At 41.7% G+C, this 23,017-nt stretch overlaps 1 protein-coding gene across 3 annotated transcripts; it reads right to left on the minus strand.

The window, feature by feature from the left end:
* Positions 1–732: 732 nt before the first annotated feature.
* Positions 733–22,738, minus strand: LOC143963794 (heterogeneous nuclear ribonucleoprotein H2-like). Of its 3 annotated transcripts, none has more exons than XM_077473528.1 (12): positions 22,594–22,738; positions 22,135–22,247; positions 21,895–22,050; positions 13,647–13,790; positions 11,549–11,687; positions 10,872–11,044; positions 9,737–9,808; positions 9,538–9,644; positions 8,994–9,129; positions 7,460–7,543; positions 2,510–2,602; positions 733–1,581 (listed from the first exon to the last, which is right to left on the minus strand). In XM_077473528.1, exons 2-12 carry the CDS (start codon positions 22,220–22,222, stop codon positions 1,463–1,465), a joined length of 1,311 nt encoding a protein of 436 aa, XP_077329654.1. In that variant the 5' UTR covers positions 22,223–22,247; positions 22,594–22,738; the 3' UTR covers positions 733–1,462. The 3 variants fall into 3 exon arrangements, with proteins under 3 accessions (XP_077329654.1, XP_077329652.1, XP_077329653.1); XM_077473526.1 differs by having other exon boundaries at positions 9,728–9,808; XM_077473527.1 differs by having other exon boundaries at positions 9,728–9,808; positions 22,135–22,265; positions 22,594–22,709.
* Positions 22,739–23,017: the final 279 nt, after the last annotated feature.

Raw genomic sequence — 23,017 nt, forward strand, 5'->3', positions numbered from 1 at the left:
ATGGTCCCGCAGGGTTCCTAGGTCCATCTCCACTAGGCAGAAAAACAAAAACAAAACTGAAGGGCAGGAAGCAGGCTGAGGGCGATACTGGAGGGACCACCCCCTGGGCGGAACTGTAAAGTTCTGTTTATTCACATGTATAACATGTGCTGCCTAGTCCTCTCCTGAAGGTGGCATAATCCTATGGTCAAGAGTAATGGAGCCATGTCAGTAAACAAAAAATGGCAAATATTGCATGAAAATATCAAAAATCCACACCAAAAATAATGGTGGAAGAAGGGTATTTGTATATGTGGGCAATTCTTTATACTATTTTCATTCAATATTTGACATTTAAAGATATTTTGCATTTACTTAGATTGTAACGTAGAGGTCGACCGATAAGGGTTTTTCCTCCGGCTGATGCCGATATTTCGAAATCGCCACGGCCGATATATGATGCAGTTTTTAACTCCCCCCCCCACTGCCACTTTACATGCCGTTTTAATCGCTTTTAAATGGATTTGTGTCGACAGCATCTGAGTGCATGTCAGGTCATTGCATTCTGAAGGATCTAAATGTCATTTAGTGGGTTTTGCTTACAATAGACTTGTATGAGAAAGCAAAAGCCTTGGTCAACTAAACAAACATTTAAGAAATTCAGGTAAAAAAAAAAAAAGGTTCAAAAAGCACTCAAATATGTACAATATGCAATTTTCCCAAAATAAAAATAAAAGTAAGACCTGGCACAAATTGTTAGGTTTTGCAAAATTTATTGGGCAATGTTGAGCCACAAATATTACAAGCTAAAATAAAAAAACAAACAAATAAGGCCATAAAGAGGGAATCAAAAGTGGATTAAAATACAAATAACAAAAACTCATGTTTACATTAAGCTTCGCAGAAACAAAACAGTAACACAGCTACGTTTGTTTATTTTTTACAATTGTCCTACAAAAGCCAAATGGCAGAAATTGGCCTGTTTAGTTGTAAAAGAGCATCTGACACTTTGAATACTGAATTATTAAAGGGTGACTATATCATAATGTAACCCAATAGTTTCCTCCCACAAGCTACCCAGATCACTGTACTTCTCTCAAACCAGCAGGTGACCCACTGGAGAACTGACACTGCATATACATGGCTTCCCCCCCCCCCCCCCCCATAGTGCTCACCCCCCCTAAAAAAAAAAAAAAAACAAAAAAAAAAAAAAAACACTGTAAACCTGCAGGCTTGAAAGAAGAGGACTGCTTTTGTATTATACCCTACAGAAAAGAGAAAGCCCATGCCCTGCACCGAGTTGCACATTGGTGTGAGGCAGGTACAGAAGATTATAGGTAGCATGGGGAAGGGAACGTACAGTTACCCTTTCAGTTTATTTAAAAAAAAAAAAAAAAAAAAAAAAAAGAGAAAAATATCCCACGATAAGCATCAGCTCAGTCCTAAATAAAAAACAAAAAAAACAAACACCCTTTCCCTAGGTTTACATTCCCCATGCAGCACTCATGCTCATGTTGCTAGACATTCCAGCCATCCCATTTACACCCATTGATCCTTGTCGTCCACTGCCATAGTAACTGTTGTTTAGTCCACTTTGGTTACCTATAACAAAAAATAAAATAAAAAAGGAAGTCATTTAAAAAGTTGTCTATTAACATCTGTCTAAATAATATATATATATATATATATATATATATATATATATATATATATATATATATATATATATATATATATATATATATATATATATATATATATATATTTTTTTACACATTCTCACACATAGTCACCACAATCAGCACCTTAATTTACTCCACAGTGAACATAGACAAAGCACATAGGGTAGTACGATCTTAAAGGTGTTGTAAAGGCTCGTGTTTTTCACCTTAAGGCATAGGATGCATTAAGGTGAAAGACACACCCATCAATGACCACCCCCCCATTTTACTTACATGAACCCTCAAACTTGAGACACAGGGATGTGCTGTCTCTGCTTGAGGGTGCTCGATTGGATAGATTGATAGTGCAGCCATTGGCGCCTGCTGCTGTCAAATCCAATGATGCGGGTGTCAGGGCTGAGTCCTGTATTTGGCCTCTGACGCTGAACTCAGAGAAGTGCTTCCCTGAGGGTGTTATCAGATGTTGGGGGAGGAGGCACCAGGGCACCCCAGAAGAGCAGGTTCCGGGCCACTCTGAACATTTTTACCTTTACAATCACTTTAAAAACCAACAGCCTCAACATACATTTTATTTGGCATTATCCATTGTGGAGTGATTTAAAGTTAAAATTTAATATACACACAGTTTTAGAGCACTAGCAACATGGTCGGTAACAATAAGTGCACAAAAATCTCACTAGCTGCATTTTCAAATTAACTGGATTTACTTTTTTCAACTTCTAAAAATAGCTTATTTATATGCAATAGCAAACAGCAAGGTTTCTTTAATTGTTCCTGAAAAGCCTTATATACAAAATAGTAATATACAAAAACAAACAGTCTACAATTTTATTAAAAGTAATATTTACCATAACCACTTAAACTAGCTTGATTTCCATATCCTGTACCGTAGCTGCCACTCAAAGCCTGGGACCCAGGGCTACCATAATTTGACTGCGTACCTGTTTCATGCCGCAAAAAAAATAAATAAATAAAAACACCCCACACAAAATTAGCTCAATTTCCATTAAAAACTACAAACAGTTTTCAGTAAATTAAAAAAGACATTCACGCATAAGGCGTCATTTTAAAATCAAATTCCATCACAAAATTACAAAGTTTCTAGCATGAGGGACAGATCATTTGCCAGATGCGAGTGGCTCAGTCACTTTATTTCTTGACTACATTAGGAAAGCTCTGTGTAAGCTGAAAATTCTTGTTTCACCTTTAGGCTAGGTTCACATTGCAGCTATGCGGGAACGCCGCAAATCCGCTGCGGGTTCCCGCACCGCATACCTCCTGGCGGCAGTTCACACTGCCCTATGAGAACTGCTGGGAGTGTGAGTGACACGTTAATGACACCCCCAGATCAGTTCGCATATTGCAGTGCCATCTGCAAACTTGGACAGGAATCGGATCGCATGGTGTGAAAACCCATGCGATCAGATTCTGCTGCAGGTAGTGTCATGGTTGAGATTTGAACCAGCAACCCCTTTTACATCTAGGTGAGAGTGCTAACCACTACACCACTGTGCTGCCCAAATGTCAGTAATATGGATGTCAGAAAGACAGAAAAGGCGGTCTTTGGAGTCTAAAGAGACCACCAATTAAAATAAACGGGGGGAGCTGTATAATTACTACAGCTGTTAGCAAGATAGAGATGGCAGATTTATAAATTGAGGGGGGGGGAACCAACACACTATACAGAGGTCTACAAGGTTCAGAAACTTATACCTATAGTTAAGTGGGGGAGCTACTCCACTAAAAGCCAAACAGCACCATTCAAGATAATTTGGATTGAGTGCAACCACTCTACTTTTATTAAAGTATAACCCAAGGACTAATATCTTCAGAGAGACAGGGAGAATGCAGGCACATGGGAGTATTTAATGCTCACATCAGTGTACCAAATATTTGTCTTTATTGCAAAAAGAACAAAACCCCACACAATTAAGATATTCCCAGCCAGCCTACTCTCATTTAGCTTAATGATCCTATTGGGCATCCAAGGTCCACAGACCTGTCAGTCTACATGAGTGTGCGCAGATTTTATCACACATTGCTTTAGAGAGGGTGGCCACTCCTAAAAACTTGCATTGACTGAAAATTAAAAATACATCAAGAAGCCAGGTGTAAATCATCCTTATGCTAAGAAAGGGTCTTATAAATTCTCACTCATCTGTGTTTAGCAGGATTGTCCCTTTAAAGAGGAAGTAAACCCTGATGAGTTTACTTCCTCTTTCATTCCCTGCAAAGGCAAAGCATAATGGACTACTATGCATCACATAGTAGCCCATTATGTGTCACTTACCTGACACAGGAGCCAGCGATGTCACCGCTGTCCCCTGTAGTCCAGCACATCCATCTTGTCGGTGGGGTCTCGCAGCTCCGCCACTGTCATTCGACGGAGCCACGATGACGTCACTCCCGCGCATGCGCACGGGAACCAACACACGCGGCAGCTCCATTGTTGGAAATGCCGCGCTCAGTGCGCCGCTGTCTACGGCGCCGTAGACAGCGGTACCTGTCTTCGGGCAAATATCTCCTAAACCGTATAAGTTTAGGAGATATTTCTTGGACCTACAGGTAAGCCTTAATCTAGGCTTACCTGTAGGTCAAAGTGGTTTGTAAGGGTTTACAACCACTTTAAGAGAATTTGTTGTAGAAAGTATTACTCTATTGTTCTTGTGGGATCTCTGCCCATTAATGATCATAGATCTTTAGAAACAAAAAGTCAAGTTAGACTTAATGGTAACTTTTTTTTTTCCGGGAGTCTCAGGACAGCACCTGAGCATGGCTCCACCCACTTGTCAGGAAACACACCTCCAAACTTTAAAAGGATGCTCCTTCCCACATGGTAGTGGTGGTTGTAGTAGTAGACCTCCAGCCCGAGCTGGAACAATCAGAATATGGTTAGTTACAGCATAAAAAAAAAAAAAAAAATTGCTGCTGTCCTGAAAGACTCCCGGAAAACAAGTTACTGGTAAGTCTAACTTGAATTTTCCATTAATGTCTTTCAGGACAGCACCTGAGAGGATAAGAGATTTACTCTCTAGGGGAGGGACCACAGCCTGCAGGACCTTGCTGCTAAAAAAGGTCCAGGCAAAGGTTAAGTAACTTGACCACGTAGCCGCCTTACAAATTTGACCTGGGGTGGCACCAGCTTTTTCTGCCCATGTAGTGGCTTGAGCCCTGGTAGAACATGCTCCAATTTCCAGATGGGGAGATAACCCCGACAGTAGGCTGCCAGAATAGCAGATTTATGCCATTGACCCCTTTGAAGCTTGGTGGCCCTTTTGGCCTGAAAACAGAACAAGCAGAGTCCAAGGCCCAAAAATCCTTGTTAAAGCGGTTCTTCACCCTAAAGGGGAAGTTCTGCTAATCTGATCCCTCCCCACAATTGGCACCTTTCAGGGGGGAGGTGCAGTTACATGGATAATCCAGGATTTCTACACCCACTTCCGGGCAGACCGCCGCAGACCCCCCGTTGTGTTCTGGGAAATAGTTCCCAGGACACAGCGGGGGACCAGAAGAGACACGCAGCGCGACTCGCGCATGCGCAGTAGGGAACCAGGCAGTGAAGCCGCAATGCTTCACTTCCCGATTCCCTGACAGAAGATGGCGGCAGGGGCAGCAGCGAGATAAGCGATCGCTCGTCATCTGCCACCGACATGGCTGGACCCTGGGACAGGTAAGTGCGATTTTATTAAAAGTCAGCAGCTGCAATATTAGTAGCTGCTGGCTTTTAATTTTTTTTGAGTCTTGCTGGTGGACGCAGAAGTATGGAAAAGGACATTTCCTTTGCCTTTTCCCCTCTGCCCTGACCAATTTTTCTCTTGAACTTGGCTTTGTTTCTGAGCCCTTTGAGGACAAAACATTTGACTGGCAGTTTCTACTAAATGGTAAAGAACCCTTTTCTCTGCAGTTCTGTCAAGAACTAAATCCAAATCGGGGCCAAATAAATCCCCTAGGAACGGGACTTCACATAGCTTGTTTTTAGATTCCACATCCCTCAGCCAGGTCTTTAAACACAGCCCTTCTGACCAAGTTAGTTACGGCTGCGGCTTTTGCCGCCATCCTGATGGATACATTAGCTGAATCCGAGACCTAACCTACAGCTGCTGATCCAATCATAAAGCACGCGCTGCGAGATTACATGGGATTTGCACAGCAAACATGTGATGTCCATGCAATGCGATTTCAGCCACACAGGCAAATATTGCATTCAGACCAAACACACAGGACCTTTTTTGGTCCGCACCAGAATCAGATCGCCTGGGTTTGAAAACTCATGTACGAACTGTGTTAGCAGTGCGATATGCGAGCTAAAATGAGGGTGTCAACGTATTGACACTCCCAGCAGTTTGAATATGGCAGTGAGAACCGCTGTGCGAGTCAAGTTCAATGCAGGAACCCGCATCACACAAGTGTGAACTGAGCCCAACTTCCTATAGACCAGGATTTACTGCGATTAATACTTCTGAAAAGGAGACCAAGAACCATACCCTCAATCTCCTTTGGATCACAGGTGTTTTGAACCATGACCGATTCAGCCCATTAAAGCTATGACCTGCACTGAGATACTGAATAGTTTGTTCCTAAAGACCTATAGTAATTCATTGGCAGAAATCCCACAAGAACCATAAGGAAAATAGAGCAAGGCCTGTTTCACACATGCTGTCTGATCAGGTCCACCTGTCTGAGGCTGATCCGATGTGAATGGAGCGTCCTCTCTATGGTGCGACGGATGTCAGGGGTAACATGTCCCCTGACATCTGCCAATATCCGATACACCAAAGCCAGAGGGATGGAAATACCATTTTCCATCGATCTGGCTGATCGGATGAAGATGGACAGGCGGAGGATCTGCTATCAATCAGATCTCCCATTGATGACAGCAGGGCTAACAGGTGCCCAGTGAGTAGAGACAGACCTATCACCTGCCAGCTCAGCAGAGATCAACAGATCGATCCCTGCTAAGCAAGTGGAGTCTGTCAAAACAGATATGCCATGTGTGAAAGGACCCCCAATTCAGTCTACAACAAATAAACATTCCTGCTAAACATGGATGAATGAAAACGTATAAGATTTTCCTACCATACAGATGATTATTACCCCTCAGCTTCTTGATAGGATTTTTCCCATTGGATACAAGTTTTTAGGGGTGGACAACCTCTCCAATTAAAGCAACGTGTGAGATACATACACCCCTAGTTACAACCAACCTACAAATGGAGGGAGATAATGGAGTGATGAAATCTTCCCCCTAGCAAGGGAAATTGACTCCTGTAAGTTAAGAAAAAAGGCATCTCCAGTGATGCTTCATCACCAATCCTTGTTTAAAAAACCCAAATTGCCATAGAAAGCGAGGTGAAATCTTCCAAACAGGGGCACAGACAGCAAACACATTAAAGGGGCGTTAGCCCTTCCTTATGCTATTCAAAAAGCTTAAAAAGTTTTGGCTAGAGCATTTGTATTTGTGGTGCCCAGACACCTCAGCTGTTGTGCAATTCTGACGATCGGGATGAAATACAAAATGCACTGTTCGTGGGTATAAGTATGGATGCAACTTGAAATTTTAAAACATGTACATTAAAGTACAGCCAGATACACTAGCCAGAGTTTACACATGTATTTTGCAATTTATTCATGGGGATAATTACATGGCAGTTGGACTCCCATATGCCGCAAACACAGGTGTCATTTTAGGCTGTGTAAATGTTTGTTTGCATGAGCCTCAAAAATTCAATTGCCATTTTTAAATGGTACATTTGCCACTTTAGATCTCGTATCTGGAGCAAGGATTTTCAGGTACATACCGAGACCACTCATCATCTGTCCACCATATGCACCACCAGCTCCACCAGCCGTTGAATTAAGGAACAACTCGACATATCTGTGTTCTAAAGAAAGAAGGAAAAAAAAATAAAAAAAACACTTTGTAAGCTGGGGTTTGGCTTCAATTTGTTATTGTATTTAAATCTGCTAATACATTCAACACTACCAGCAGTAATTTTGGATCAAAGTGTTAGGCCCCTTTCAAACAGGCGCTCAGGTTCAGGCGTACCTGATCGGACACTCCATGCACCTCTATGGAGTGGTGGATGTCAGCGGTGATATGTTCTGACATAAGTCGGTATCCAATCCGTGAAATCTAGACAAATGGAAACCCTAATTTCCATTTGTCTGGAGAATCTGATGAAAAAAACCAGGTGGTCCGTTTTCATCCGATCTCCATAAAAAACAGTAGGGCTCTGACAAGTGTCACCGCACAGTGAGCAGAGATGGACTCGCCATCTGCCTGCCCAGCAGGGGATGAGCGGAACAATCCCTGCTGAGCAAGGCATGTGAAAGGACCCTTAGAGGCCCCCCCCCCCCCCGCTCTATGGCCTCTGCTTCAGCTGAAGCAGGAGTCAGACTTTACTTACCTCCCTTTTAGCATGTCATTATGCTCCTATATCTGCATTAATAGAAGTGTGACCCCCATTGTGTTCTCCCCATTCCATCTGATAGGACACCTGTGTATTTTTTCTTTTGAAACAATTCACAAGCAGTTTAGGAGTAGAAGAGCTAAAAGAAACAGATCAGCAAGATACCATATGGATAATACAAAAGAGGGTGTGTGTGTGTGTGTGTGTGTGTGTGTGTGTGTGTGTGTGTGTGTGTGTCAGCATTACATTAGCATCCACCGTCCAGATTGTTATAAATCACAGCAAATCTGAGCAAAATACAGGTGCTGTGATTTGTCCTGCACAGATCACTTAAGCAGGTCTAGGCCAATGATTTTTGCCCTGGACCTGCTGAGCGATTCTAGCAAATCACAGATCAGCATGTGCCCTTTTTCTCTCTGGAATCAAAACAATTGTAAAAGCAGCACAGTAAAAGCACACATAGGCACATTTACATGTTGCGGCACTTCAGACGTGCAGCCTATGCATTTCAATGGGCAGGGGAGATTTAAGAGCGCTGTATACAGCACTCCCAAACAGGCTGCTTGCAGGACTTTGTTATGTCCCGCAAGTGCACTGCTCCAGTGTGAAAGCACTCGGGCTTTCACACTAGGGTAGCATGGTAGATGTTTTTCAGGCATTATTTTTATCACTACCTTCAGTGTGACAGTAGCCTTAGAACCAACCACAAACATTACATATATGCCCAAAGGCCAGCAACATAATGGTACATGGCTGGACTTTGGTTATACTGCAATGATGCCAGCAGGTGTAGTTATTAGCTGCTAGATTGCCTTTACAAGCAGTGCAAGGGGCATTTTAGCACCTCAAGGTGTAAGAGTGCATCCAAGTTCTGTAATCAAAAGGTATTTTTTCACCACAACTAGAAGCTGAAGTCACTTACGCATATTGGCTTTGTCTTTAGACATGGCCGCCACTGCATCCTCATGTGTTGCAAATTCAACATCTGCTTCTCCAGTGACTCTGCCATCTGCCCCAATTTCAATGTGAACTCTCACTGGATTCAAAGGAGAGAAGAACTAAAAAAAAAAAAAAAAAAAAAAAAAAAAAAAAAAATAAAGTATTTACACACATGCTAAAATTACTCATTTGGTTTTACTATGGGGGGGGGGAGAACGGCACTAAAATAAAAAAAAAAAAAAAAAAAAAAAAAATTATATACATACTGGTTTACTAAAGGAAACTGAAAGCTATAAAGCCACAGCCTCCCTCAAACTCTACAGTTACAGCAAATTTAACTGTAGATAGCTGTAATTAAAGCACTTTTTATCCTACCAACTAGTGGGGTAGAGCATTAGCAATCGGAAGTTAGGGTGGCTAGGTTTACTGGATTAGCATCTATGAATGGAGTTATGGTTGGACTTAAGATACAAGTTAAAGCTCCCAGTATGCCATTTGAAAATAATTAAAATTTGTACTTCACTTACAGTATAGATGTCCGTCTCTGTTGCCCTGTAAGGAAGGCCCCTCATATGAACGCAGTGACCTGTAGTGCTTTGAAAATTAGAACCATCTCCATACCTATTGTCCGACACTGTTGAGAAAAGAGCAGACCCATTAAAAAAAAAATTAAATAAAAAAAATGAGAGGGCGGGGTGTAATCAAGCGAGCACACACCTGACATACCTCTTCCAAATCTCTGTTCTGCACCAAAACCATATTCATTATATCCATTGTACTCCTCATAGCCACTATATCCTAAAAAAATAAAACACATTCTGTATGAAAACCTGTATATTGTGACAAGCTGTTTTAATACATAAAATGAAGTATACAACTATTTAACAGGTGTAAAGTTGACTTTTTGGCATTTCTTGTGCACGAGGTGTAAATTACTGACCAAACATGCAGATTTTTCAATGAAGAACACACAAGCTTGTTTACACACCTGTGTGCATAGGCACATTACAATTAATGGGCTGCATTTTAGCTCAGTAAAAAAAAAAAAAAAAAAAAAAAAAAATAATAAGCTGTACTGAGCTTGAAGCTAGTGTGCAAGAGGCCTAATAGAAATGGTTCACTGCTCAGGAAAATATGCAGGTCTACGTTGTCCCCATTATTAGAACGCTAGCCACATATGCAAGAGGTCTAATTTGGTCAGGTGATGTCCCCCCCCCTCTTCATCTATAGAGGGTGCTGCCACAACCAAGGTTTACAGTAATGGTGGTCTCTGCGGCAGAATCGCCATGAGATAAGTAATCGGCGGCAGGAGAGGGGCCACCGCTGCGCCACCCCCCCCAGTGCCGGCAGTGGTGTTCGGGTCAGTCTCCTTCCATGGTATGGATATGTCACTTCCGTCCATACTAAAGGGCCATTTGGGTGGCACCGACCAATCAGAGCCCGCATAGCCCATCCTCAGCAGGCAAGACACGTGAGTGCAGAGGGATTTCTAAGCCCCGGAGCCCTGAGGCAGCTATACCGGGGCTCAGAATGGGAAATCACTGTGCTGTAGGACACAGGGTCCTGCGTAAGTTCACTTTAAATATGATGAACACCATTATAAGGTAATATGCAAGGAAGTAATTCTGCACAGCCAAATCCAAACAATTCATTTTCTGATGCAGGGCAAGTACAAAAAAAAAAAAAAAAAAAAAGGGGAACGCAACAGCCCCATCTAAGGGCTGGCATCGTTTGGTGTGTATATAGCTTTAACAAGTAGATGAATACATTTACAACCCTTTAGTTACATACATTTGGAGCACTTTGGTGCAGAAATATGTAAGCGATAAGCTAGAACATGAACTGTACAGCAAGAACTCACCGCCTCCATAGGCTCCACGCCTCATGCGATCAAATCCTCTCCCCATCGCACTGTAGCCTCTCCCAGCACCTGGTCTGTCATAAGGTCCTGGGCGTTGCATGCCAAGGAGCTTCCTCGGAGGATCATAGTGTGTACGAACCTCCGCTCTACTACTCTTAAAAATCTCAATGTACCTATATGGGATTTGGGGGTAGGGAGATGCATTATTAGCATACACAACACCACACACAAGACTTACAACATTTGTTAATCAGATCTTCACAGAAAAAAAAAAAAAAAGTTTCTAAAACCAGTAAACATTTATAGTATATCAAAATGAATTGTGAGGTCTTTGTTTAATGGTATGATCGACTACAATGAACATTATGCAAGTATATCATAAGGCTTCTCTTTTTAATTAAAAGCCATGTTGCGCAAGTAGCATCAATCACGGGTGCAAATAGATAAACCCATTGTGACAAAAGTAATTTTACACCATAAAAACATTAAAAATATAAAAACAAGAAAGTATCACATTTTCTTATGGCAACACTAACAGATTTACATCAGGACATGTTATTTTCAAAGCCAGGCTGAATTCACACTTTACAAGTTCTTTACTTACATTAGATTAAATTTATGTTCTTTATCAAAACTATATACCATAAGAAAAGTGACAACCAACCATCCATCCCCACCTGTGCCCTATTCTCTCCTTGTGTTTCTTTAGAGCCTTTTCAGCTATTTCCTGTGAAGCAAACTGCACGAAGGCCTCCCCCGTACTCCTCCCCTGGAAGTCCACCGGCAATGTTATCCCATTTGGCACGATTTCCAACCCTTCAACCCAAGGACAAATAACCCCAGTGGGGGGGTAAACATTAAAAATTTACAAACCCAGACATAACTTAAAAACACCAGTACACATTCAGGGTAGCAAAACATTTTTACCAAAAACATGCAGTACCGATTCTCCTTTCTACTCATAGCTACATTAAATTCCAAATAAAGCATTTGCAAGTTAAGCGGTTTTTATTTTAAATAAGTAAATCTTGTGGAAGAGGGGGGGGGAAATAAATAAATAAAAAAAATAAACACCCACACAACCCACCAGAAAAATCTTTAGGCAAAAAACAAATCTGCCAATACAATATTAAACAATTTAATTGAGTGAGAAAGAAAAGCATTACCAGTTGTGTGCCTGCTTATACTTGTCTTAATTTCCCCAACAAGTGCAGGGACAGACCTGAATAGCTTTATTAGTGTGCATGCGTGCCAGGGTCTCCAAACATTCCTATGCATGAGTGGTAATCGAGCCATCCTGAGAAGTACAACGCATCCATAGGAATGGAGGGGCACATTATATATATTCCATTACCATGGCTTCCATATATAGCACCAAAATGCAGCATTTTTAATCTCAGATAATCTACCACATTTTGGCCACTGGAGATGGAAGACATTACAAGTATTAGAGAGATAAAATTATATATCTATATAAAATTTAGCTTGGGGCAAAACATTTCCCCCATTGGAAGCACTTTTGTTTGGAGTTTCCAATTATAAACTGGCAGGTGGTTACCAGAACTTAAAAGGAAAAGGTTTTTTTCCTTCAACATCCCCACACGTCAGTGGGTGCAATTTGTTTACCTATAAAGCTTACCCTCTAATGTCAAGTGTAATTTATACAGAGCATATATACACACACTTATACTGAGCCAGTAAGGGCTCCCTCACATTGCCATCACCTTGTCTATGAAGGAAGCCACAAAAGGGAGTGCATGGTCACTACTAGTGCTTACAATGAAGTGCGTCTCGGATCATGGTTGCTGTTATTCAGTCAAAAGCCTTTATAATCATGCTGTATTGCAGGTGTACCACCTCTGCCATCTCCCTGTCCTCCAAACATAAATTAACCCCAACAGTACTGCAAGATGAGGGGGTGGGGGTAATAACTGGAGGCAGAGGATCAAGGCCTACTGTAAACAGCATCCACCGGAACACACATCACTGCAGGTATGGGTTTGTGAATAAAAACAAAACAGTCTTAAAAATGGGTGCGTGGCACTGCAAAACCTGCTGGTTACTTGCATCAGCCAATCATTCAAGTCCATAACACCTTAGAAACTGAAAGTGTACATTTCCTATAATATTACAAAAAAACAGTACCCGACACTGCCAAATAAAATATTTTCCTGTGTATATAAAAAGGAACCATGAATACTAGGCTATACTAACGTTTAGGATGCGAGAATTCTGCAAGTACGCAAGATTAAGTATGGGTATTTCCTGCATTATACTTACCTAGGACGACGCTGCACCTGTCCCCCGGCGCATCAACATCAAAGGCTCAGTTCCCCGAGCAAAGATGCTGACTGTCAATCAGCAGCTCTGGTCCTCCACACTCTGGAGCGCTAAGCTGTCTCAGTCCAGGCACCTGGCAGGTCCAGACTGTCGCGATGCCTGGACACTAGCTATGCAAAGGAGGGAGAAGGATTACAAGCACCTTCGCTTGCAGTAACATTTTTCATAAGGATTCAGAGTGCAAATGTCAGGAAAAAAAAAAAAATATATATATAAAATTGAAGGAACATGCAATGTAGAAATTGGACTGTAATGATGGCAACAGTGATTGCAGTCACTTTAGCCTTAACTACTTTATCATGCGAGTGCTTCCCTGAAATTAAGGAAAAAAAAAAAAATAGGTATTTACACTACAAAATTAAAAAGCTCCCATGTCTAATGAATCTTATTTTACTTTAGGACAGTTACAAAGTCTCCATTAAGCACAGAACATACCTGAAAAGAACTGCACGATTTCTTCTTTACTACAGCCAAATGGGAGGCCTCTTAAACGAACAAAGCCATCATTTGCAGTGTCAGGACTGTTAGGACCAGTATGCTTCAAAACCCAGTCCATTTCAACATTATTCGATTTGAAAACTGTTAAAAACAAAATAAGGTCATTATGTGGATATTATATATGTATAAACACCTACAAATTTTCATAACAGGAACCAGTCGGTAAGCTCAATTGCTTCAAGGCAAGGGTTGACAATGTCTGGAAACTCAGCACAGCAACAACAGCACTGAAAGCCGTGGAAGTGAAATCCTATAAACAGTGTCTTAGGTGACCGCCTAGGCCATTGTGATTTGCCCTCATTTTCACTCATTAGCTCTATACATGTTCATTGAATTTATTTTGCATGTGGTTTGGATGATTTACTATACAATTTAACAGGTGTTATTACATTACATATGTATGGTGTTTAAAGTGGTTGTAAACCCTTACAAACCACTTTGACCTGCAGGTAAGCCTAGATTAACGCTTACCTGTAGGTCCAAGAAATACCTCCTAAACCTATACGGTTTAGGAGATATTTACAAAAAAAAAAAAAAAAAAAAAAAGACAGGCACTGAGTAGGCCACAGATCACTGCAATATGCCTCCCGTGCGCATGCAAATCACAGCGCCGGAGCAGCGAGACCCAGAAGCCACTCCGGGATACATGGCAGCAGCGAAGATTAAGACCATTTCGGGGGGGGGGGGGGGGGGGGCTTCGTTCTCAGGTAAGTTATTCATTATTCCTTTGCCTTGCAGGTTGCATTTTTTTTATTGCCTTTCCTTTCTCTTTAAGCCTAGTTCACACAAGTGAGATTTGACAGTTCCAAATCACACCACAAGTTACACCCCATTGCCGGTGTCCTGTTGAGTGTCCCCCATCGGATAGTGTCTGCCCTATACTGCGTAGGCGAATTGCTTGCGCAGTACGGAGGACAGTGGGTTCCGATGAGCAGAAGTTCCACTTTAAACACCAAACCTGCCTATCAACATTGCTAAACCCAGACTTCAGTTGTGTAAACATGCCCCTCAAAGATCTTTTTATCAATCCCCCCACAAGCAAATGGAAGCATGTGACAGAATGTACCATTATTTGCACAAGCGCCATGTAGAGATATTCATGTTCGGAGACTTTCAGCATCTTTGTCCTCCATACTGCGCAAGTAAGTCACCTGAGCAGTACAGGGAGGACAATATCCGACGGGGGGGGACCTCATCAGAACAAATGCAACTGTTCACAATGCGATGGAGGTTCCTGCACTACTTGTTTCCGATTTCATTGAAACTTGCAGACTTCTGTTAAAATTAAGTCGCAAGATGCAAATCGCACTGATCTGTGGCTTGGCAATCACTCTGAATTTGCACATCAGTGTAAACAGGAGCTTACCGATATCCTACTTGACTGCGTTTTAAGCGATATATGTAGTATTTTAAGTATATACACATCATCACCATTTCGTTTGGATACATGTGTTAGGAAGAGCTGCATGTTATTTACTGAAAAAAAAACTTACATTTTTATAGCAGAGCAGCTCTTAATCCCCGCCATCTTTATATTTGTTGTGGGAACAAATTAGAGTGCTAGCAGCAGCTTTCGTGGGTTAAAGTGGTTGTAAACCCTTATAAACCACTTTGACCTACAGGTAAGCCTAGATTGAGGCTTACCTGTAGGTCCAAGAAATATCTCCCAAACCTACACGGTTTAGGAGATATTTGCCCGAAGACGGGCACCGCTGTCTACGGCGCATGCGCCGTAGACAGCGGCGCAGTGAGCGTGGCATCGTCTATGACGAAGATGCCGCGAGTCTCAGCTCCCTTGCACATGCGCGGGAGTGACGTCATCGCTGCTCCGGCGAATCACAGCGCCGGAGCAGCGAGACCCACCAAGAAGATGGACGCTCGGAACTACAGGGGACAGCAGTGACACAATGGACTACTATGCGATGTATAGTAGTCCATTATGCTTTGCAGGGAATGAAAGGAAGTAAACTCGTCAGGGTTTACTTCCTCTTTAAGTACTGAGTCACGCAGCACAAGAGGTTTTCTTCCCCAGCAAAGTAGCCATCCTCTTGCTTACTCCTAATGTCGGCCATACACTGTTCGAATTTAGAGAGAATTATTTTCGAACGAATTTCGCACCGTTAGTGGGCTGCAGCAACAGCTGATTTTTGTGCAGAAATCAAATTTGAGGAATCGGACATGTTGGAATTTTTTTGAAAAACTAATCAATGATGGGAGAAACGAGAGAGAAATGTAATAAGAAAATTTACAGAGAGAAAAGAAGATTCCCGGCCACAAAAACTATTTTCTGTAGCAACATGAGGTGAAATTGAAGGCTTGGTCAGCCAAATTTAGAAAATCAATTATGGCATCGGATCACAAAAAAAAAAAAAAAAAAAAATAAGACATTCGAGAGCATGCGCCGGTGATTTCACTGGCCGCATGTACAGTAAAAATCTCCTAAATGGCGCACATTTAGAAGATATTTACACTTCCTAAAGGGAAGCCTTCCCTATAGGTAAAAATCAGAAATAGTTACTTAAAAAAAAAAATAAAAAAAAACCCCAAACACAATGCAAGCCTATTAAGCAGTGGATGTGTAGAGCTGCAACCAACGATTACTTTCAGAATTGATTAGGTGGCTATTTTTAAGGTTATTAATCAAAAAAAAAAAAAAAAAAGTGTGGTGTATAATTTAGTTAAGTTTTTTTTTTTTTTTTAAATGCAATTAAATATCTCTATGCAGTGATAAATATAAATAACCAACTATGATTAGGGAGAAAAATATCTAATCTAGAGCTGAAACAACTAATTGATTACCATTTTAATAATTGATTAATTGGCCAGTAACATAATGGGGTTAAAAAACCTAAAACGAGCCCTTTATAGTACAAAATATAGTCACTACTGTAAATGTTACTTTCACTGTTCTACAGTTAAAAAAAGGAACCCCTTCCAGTAGTGATTATTTGCTTTTTTGTATTATAAAAAGGGCTAACTTTAGTCTTTTTAACCCCATTATGTTACTAAACGTCTTAGACCTGGTTCACATCTATGTTTATTGGTGCTTTTTGTAGAAATGCACTACAGTTCATTTACATGGTTTCCTATGGGACACGTTCATATAAGTGCCCTTTTCAGCCGCTGCATATTTGGAAAGGGTCAGGGACTTTTAATGCAAAACTGCTTTTTTGGTTCAATATACTTCAATGGCGAAGCTGCAGAGAAGAATGTAAATGTGTTTTTGCAGCAATTTGTGTTTTTCATTCTGCCCAAAAAAAAAAAAAAAAAAGCAAATTGCAGTAAAATCACGTGTGCAAAAATCAAAACAGCACTGCAGAAACTGCATAGCTCTGTACCTAGCTTTATGCTGGCCTCATGGATCAATTTTCTCTGAGAATATTCAGATGAAAAAAATCTTTGTACATTCACTGAATGAAAGAATTCCATTTCCAAATTTTCCCGTCACTGGTTGAAAGAGAACGTCAATTTGACCGACTTTTTTTTTAAAGGTAAAAAAAAAAAAAAAAAAAAAAAAAAAGTATGTATATAATATATATATATATATATATATATATATATATATATATATATATATATATATATATATATATATATATATATATATATATATATATATAATTTATTTTAAGAACGTTCGATTTTCTAATCATCAGTGGGTCAAACAGATATTCATTTTCAACCACAGTGAAAAGAAAATTTGGAAATTGAAAAAATTCCGTTGACCAAGAAGTTTTGACAGCATGGTTTTTTTCGTCGTTTTAAACCACTTCCCATGCAGGCCAATTCTGACATTTTTCTCCTACACTTAAAATTCATCTTTTTTGCTAGAAAATGACATAGAACCCCTCAAAGACCCTATAGCAGGGCTTGACAAATTTGCTTGGAATCTAGGAGCCAGCTAAAAAAAAAAAAAAAAAAAAATAAAAAAAAAAAAGTTAGGAGCCAGGTCCATGACGGCAATCCATACTTGTCCCTGGCCTGACATGGAGACGAGTGAGGGGAAGATGGCGCCCCACCTGTCTCCAAGTCATTGCCCATAGGTCTTAAAAAAGGGACATTTTATTTATTTTCAAATGACAACATTTTTAAATTGCATTTTAGTGAAAACATGAGATCTGAGGTCTGACCCCAGATCTCATATTTAAGAGGACCTGTCATGCTTTTTTTTCTATTACAAGGGATTTTTACATTCCTTGTAATAGGAATAAAAGTGACAATTTTTTTTTAAAAGAACAGTGAAAATAAATAATTTTAAACGCACCCTGTCCCGCCAAGCTCGTGTGCAGAAGTGAACGCATACGTGAGTAGCTCCTGCATATGAAAGCGGTGTTCAAACCACACATGTGAGCCATCGCTGTGATCGGTAGAGCAAGAGCAATAATTCTAGCCTCCAACTCAAAACATGCAACTTGTAGAATTTTTAAATGACGCCTATGGAGATTTTAAACGTCACCTATGTGTAAAAGTTTGTCGCCATTCCACGAGCGGATGCAATTTTGAAGCGTGACCTGGTGTGTATATCTATCCATCTCTTTACTGTTGTCTTATTCTTTAAAGAAATTATTTTTCCCTCAAAAATGTGCGCTTGTAAGACTGCTGTGCAAATATGGTGTGACAGACAGTATTGACTCTGGCAACCATCTGATCCGCCAGATCCCGTCTCTGACTCACCGATGAATGCAGTGAGTCGGTAGAAGCACCGGAGAGCGGTGTTCCCTCTTGCCGCCTGTAAGAACGTTCAAGCAGCGGAACAGCTGCTATGATCGTTCTTATGGTGTAAGGAATCACCGGCACAAAAAAAAAAAAAAAAAAAAGATGATCTGAGGGTTTGTAGCTGCAGGCATTCAGATATACGCCCACAAAATCAAGGACATCCCTGGACAAACCTTGGGCAGGAAGTGGTTAAAAACAAGTGAAAATTTCAAACATTCTTTCATTCAGCGAATGTACAATCCATCTAGACCATCATTTGGGGTGGCAGTGGTGTAGTGGGTAGCACTCTCACCTAGCAGTAAAAAGGGTTGATGGTTCAAATCCCAACCATGACACTACCTGCCTGGAGTTTGCATGTTCTCCCTGTGCCTGCGTCGGTTTCCTCCCTCACTCACTCACTCCAAAACATGCAGGCAAGTTATTGGCTTCTGTCCAAAAATTGGCCCTAGTATATGAATGGGGACCTTGGATTGTGGGCTCCTTGAGGGTAGGGACTGATGCGAGTGTGCAATGTACAGGGATAAGAACAACTCACTCAGGTTGAACTGGTGTCTTTAACCGGTTCCCGACCAGCGCACGACGATGTATGTCGACAGAATGGCACGGGCAGGCATATTGGCGTACAGGTACGTCCAATCTTCAATTCCGCCCTGCCATGGGTAGCACACCGGCGGCCGGTCGGGACCCCCGTGAGTCCGGTCGCCCCGAGGAGAATGACATAACTTCCTCCCTGCCTGTGTTTACTATACACAGCGGGAGGAAGCTTCTCACTCGCCAGGAGCGATCGAGAGGGGATGGCCAGAAACCAACGGCCATCCCCTCATCCCGGATCGCTCCTGAAGCAAAACGGACCGCCGCATCCAGCGGGAGGGGGGTCCAATCGGAACCCCCACCTGCTGGAAGGCAAGCACGTACATGTATGTGCCTGTACATGCCATTGTGATGACGTACATTGGCATGCGGCGGTCCATAACCACTTGCCGACCAGCGCGCGACGATGTACGTCGACAGAATGGCACGGGCAGGCAAATGGGCGTACATGTACGTCCCCTTTAAATTTGCCACCCTGCCATCGGGAGCGCTGGTCGGGACCCTCGATCGCCGCGGGCATCCCCGCGATCGTCTCACGGAGCGGCTGAATGGAGAAGTGCCGTTGTAAACAACATTTCTCCATTCTGCCTAGCAACTAGTGACGCTGATCTCTGCTCCATGTGATTGGAGCAGAGATCAGTGTTCACTAAATGAAAGCCCAACCCCCCCCTAGGAACACTTAACCCCTACACTGCCACCCACTGGTTAACCCCTTCACTGCCATTTACACAGGAATCACTGCATTTATATAGCAGTGATTACTGAATAAATGACAATGGTTCCAAAAATGTCCGATGGGTCCCCCACAATGTCACATTTAAAAAAAAAAAAAAAAAAAAAAAAAAAGAGCTGATAGCCATTACTAGTAAAAAATAAAAAATTAATAAAAATGCTATAAAACTATCCCTATAGTATGTGTACGAGCTCACGGGGACAGGGGCGCTTTACATTTTTTTATTGTTACATTTTTATTTTTTTAGTTTGACACTTAAAAAAATAATAATTTGATGACTTATTCCTATTACAAGGAATGTAAACATCCGGTGTAATAGGAATATGGCACGATCGGACATATTTACAGTGAGATATGGGGTCAATAAGACCCCATATCTCACCTCTAGGCTGGAAAAAATAAAAAATCCTGGCTTCCTAGCCAAATCGGCACTGTTAATTTGAATACCAAGGCCGGGCGTGACGTCATAACATCGCGCCCGGCCTCTGAACGATCTGGTGCGCCGGAAATCTCTATGGTAGCTTGCGGGGGCCGGCGGATCCTGTGACCGACTCACTGATGGAAGCGGTGAGTCAGTACAAGTCCCGGAGGGAGGGGCGCGTTCCTGCCCACAAGAACGATCAAGCGGCGGAACAGCCGATATGATCGTTCTTATGGTGCAGGGAATCACCAGCTGAAAACGCTGATATCTGAATGATGTCTGTGGCCTCAGGCATCATTCAGATATAACCACCGAAAGCCCATGACGTCAATAGACGTAGTATGGGCGCCAAGTGGTTAATCAAGCTTAACTACAAAGATTTTTTTTGGTCCGAAAATGTATCCGTTTGGTCAGCATAAGGCTCAGTACACACCTAGCAGTTTGCTTTTGATCTGTTACTATAGTGCTTTTGATTTTTATTTCAGCAAATTTGTTCGTTGGGCAGATTAAAAAAAAGTTGCTGCAAAAACACATTGCATGCTTTTCTGCAGCTTCTCCATTGAAGTATATTGGAAAAAAAAAACAAACAAAAAAAAAAAAAACAACTGCAATAAATAAATGGGTCTCTGACACTTTCTAAACACACAACAGCTGAAAAAAAAAGCAGATGCGAACATGTCCCATAGGAAACCATGTAAAAACTGTAGCATCTGCAAAAAGCACACAAAAAATAAATAATAAAAAAGTATATAGATGTGAACCAGGTCTGAGACTTTTAAAAACATAATGTGGGTGGGGGTTCACATAATCACTACTATAAGGGGGTTCATGTTTTAGTGTATAACTGAAAGTAATATTTACGGTAGCGATTATTTGCTCTTTGTACTATGAAGGGCTCATTTTAGTTTTTTAACCCCCATTATGTTACTGGCCAATCATTTGATTGTGAAAATAGTAATCAATTTCACAATTGATTAGTTGTTTCAGCCCTATGGATGTGTATAGTTCATTACAGACTAGGGCTCTCACATTGACCCATTTAGAGAGGTGTGTAGGTCTGTGTCAACACACACACCCCTTTAGATCCCGTAGAACTCACTGCAGTGTGCTGCAATTGCATTTTTAAAAGTTACATACTGCACAAAAATAAATCACACCTTCGAATTGAAAACAGATTTTAGCTAAAAATGTCAGGTTGTACAATTGGAGTCGGAGGTCAAAAAAATGCTGCAAACACTTTTTTGAACAGCGAGTGCAAAAGCAGATCATCACTCTCTAACATTGACTATCCTTGTTCTGCCATTAATAAATAAACTTTCCTATCATATTTACTTGTTTTAAACTTTTGTTTCTTCAGTTACTTCCTGGCCTAGGTAAATGATGTCTAGAGTCTTCATGGAAGGCAGGGCTTCCTCAATTAAGCACACCCACCTGAATGCTCTAAGGGCAGATGGATTCGAGGAAATACATACACGAATTAGCTGCCCTTACTCAAGATGGAGGCAGCTGCTGAGGGGGGCGTTTTACCAAAAAATAATTTTAAAAAAAAAGTCTTAAAATAAAGCATGGGGACATGGATGGAGGGAGTTTGAGTTGAATATTAAAAACGAATTAAAGCGTTTTTTTTGGTGCTCAGATGCCGATTATAGGCGTGGAGTTGAATATACAGCCGACCATCACCACGTGACCCCATTGAGCAGAGGCCGATCTCAGTGACCACTTACCTTCCACATATCGATGTCCCATGGTCTCTCTGTCTTTTTTCAGGGCTATGTTGATATCATCCTCCGTTTCAAACTCTACAAACGCTTCCCCGCTCGGCCTTCCTTCTCTGGTATAGATAAAGTGGATGCCATGTGCTGCGTTTAGGATTTTCGATTCTGAAAGAAGGCACGTGAAATCAGCTGGAGCCGGCATCGCAAGCGTTAAAATAAAAAACAAAGAAGCGCTTCCATTCCAAATACCTGAGAAAAATGTTTCGATTTCATCTGTTGAGCAGGACCAGGGCAGTCCCCGGATCTTTACCACGTACCCTTCCCCACCTTCGGACATTTTCTCTTCTCACGGATAGACGAGACTGCGGAATACCACGTGACTACAGATCAGAACAGCGTCACAAAGACAAAATGGCGGCCGCGCCTCGATCACTCCGACACACGCACGCAATGTAACAAACTAACACAACAAAGCAACAGCCCGACACACACACTGCACTCGGCTACGGTAGGCTAAAGGAGCGTATGCACCGCAAATAATAATCATTACTACATACTGGAGACCCCACTCTACCATTCAGCTCAAATGCCTCTTCCTACACCAAAGGCGGCCACTTCACACTCACATAAGCAGCATTGTGACGCTATACTATATCATAACCTTTGAAAGCAACCAAATAACCCCGTGTAGCCGCACATGCCGCTTACCTACTAACGCACACACAACTCGTCCGCTCTCTGAGGAAGAAGAGCCAAGTGGAAGTAATAATGGTAAGCTTGCACATGCGCACAGTCACCTGCCCGCCCCCTACCGGTGACGCGCTGGGCTGCTTTGTTCCTTCCTTATGAGCGCGGTTCTATAGTGTGGGGGGTGGTGTACAGTACACGTGGGCTCAGCGCTCACTGCGACCGTTGCAAACAAAGTATCAAATCACTAAAACCTCCCAAGAGTGTTTAGAATTCTAAAGTAAATGTAGCTAATTCCTTTTGAGACTGAAATACGAACTGCTTTAGTTTTACTATTTTTTTTATCCTTAGACAATGGTGGGGTTAAAGCGGAACTAAACACAACTTTTTCCTGGTGTTTCCATGGTAACAATAGGTTGTCACCTCATCCCTTTTATGCCCTGTA

Source organism: Lithobates pipiens, unplaced genomic scaffold, assembly GCF_037356315.1.
Source record: "Lithobates pipiens isolate NorthernLeopardFrog02 unplaced genomic scaffold, aLitPip1_a1.2 Scaffold_8, whole genome shotgun sequence".
Taxonomy (NCBI): Eukaryota; Metazoa; Chordata; class Amphibia; order Anura; family Ranidae; genus Lithobates; species Lithobates pipiens.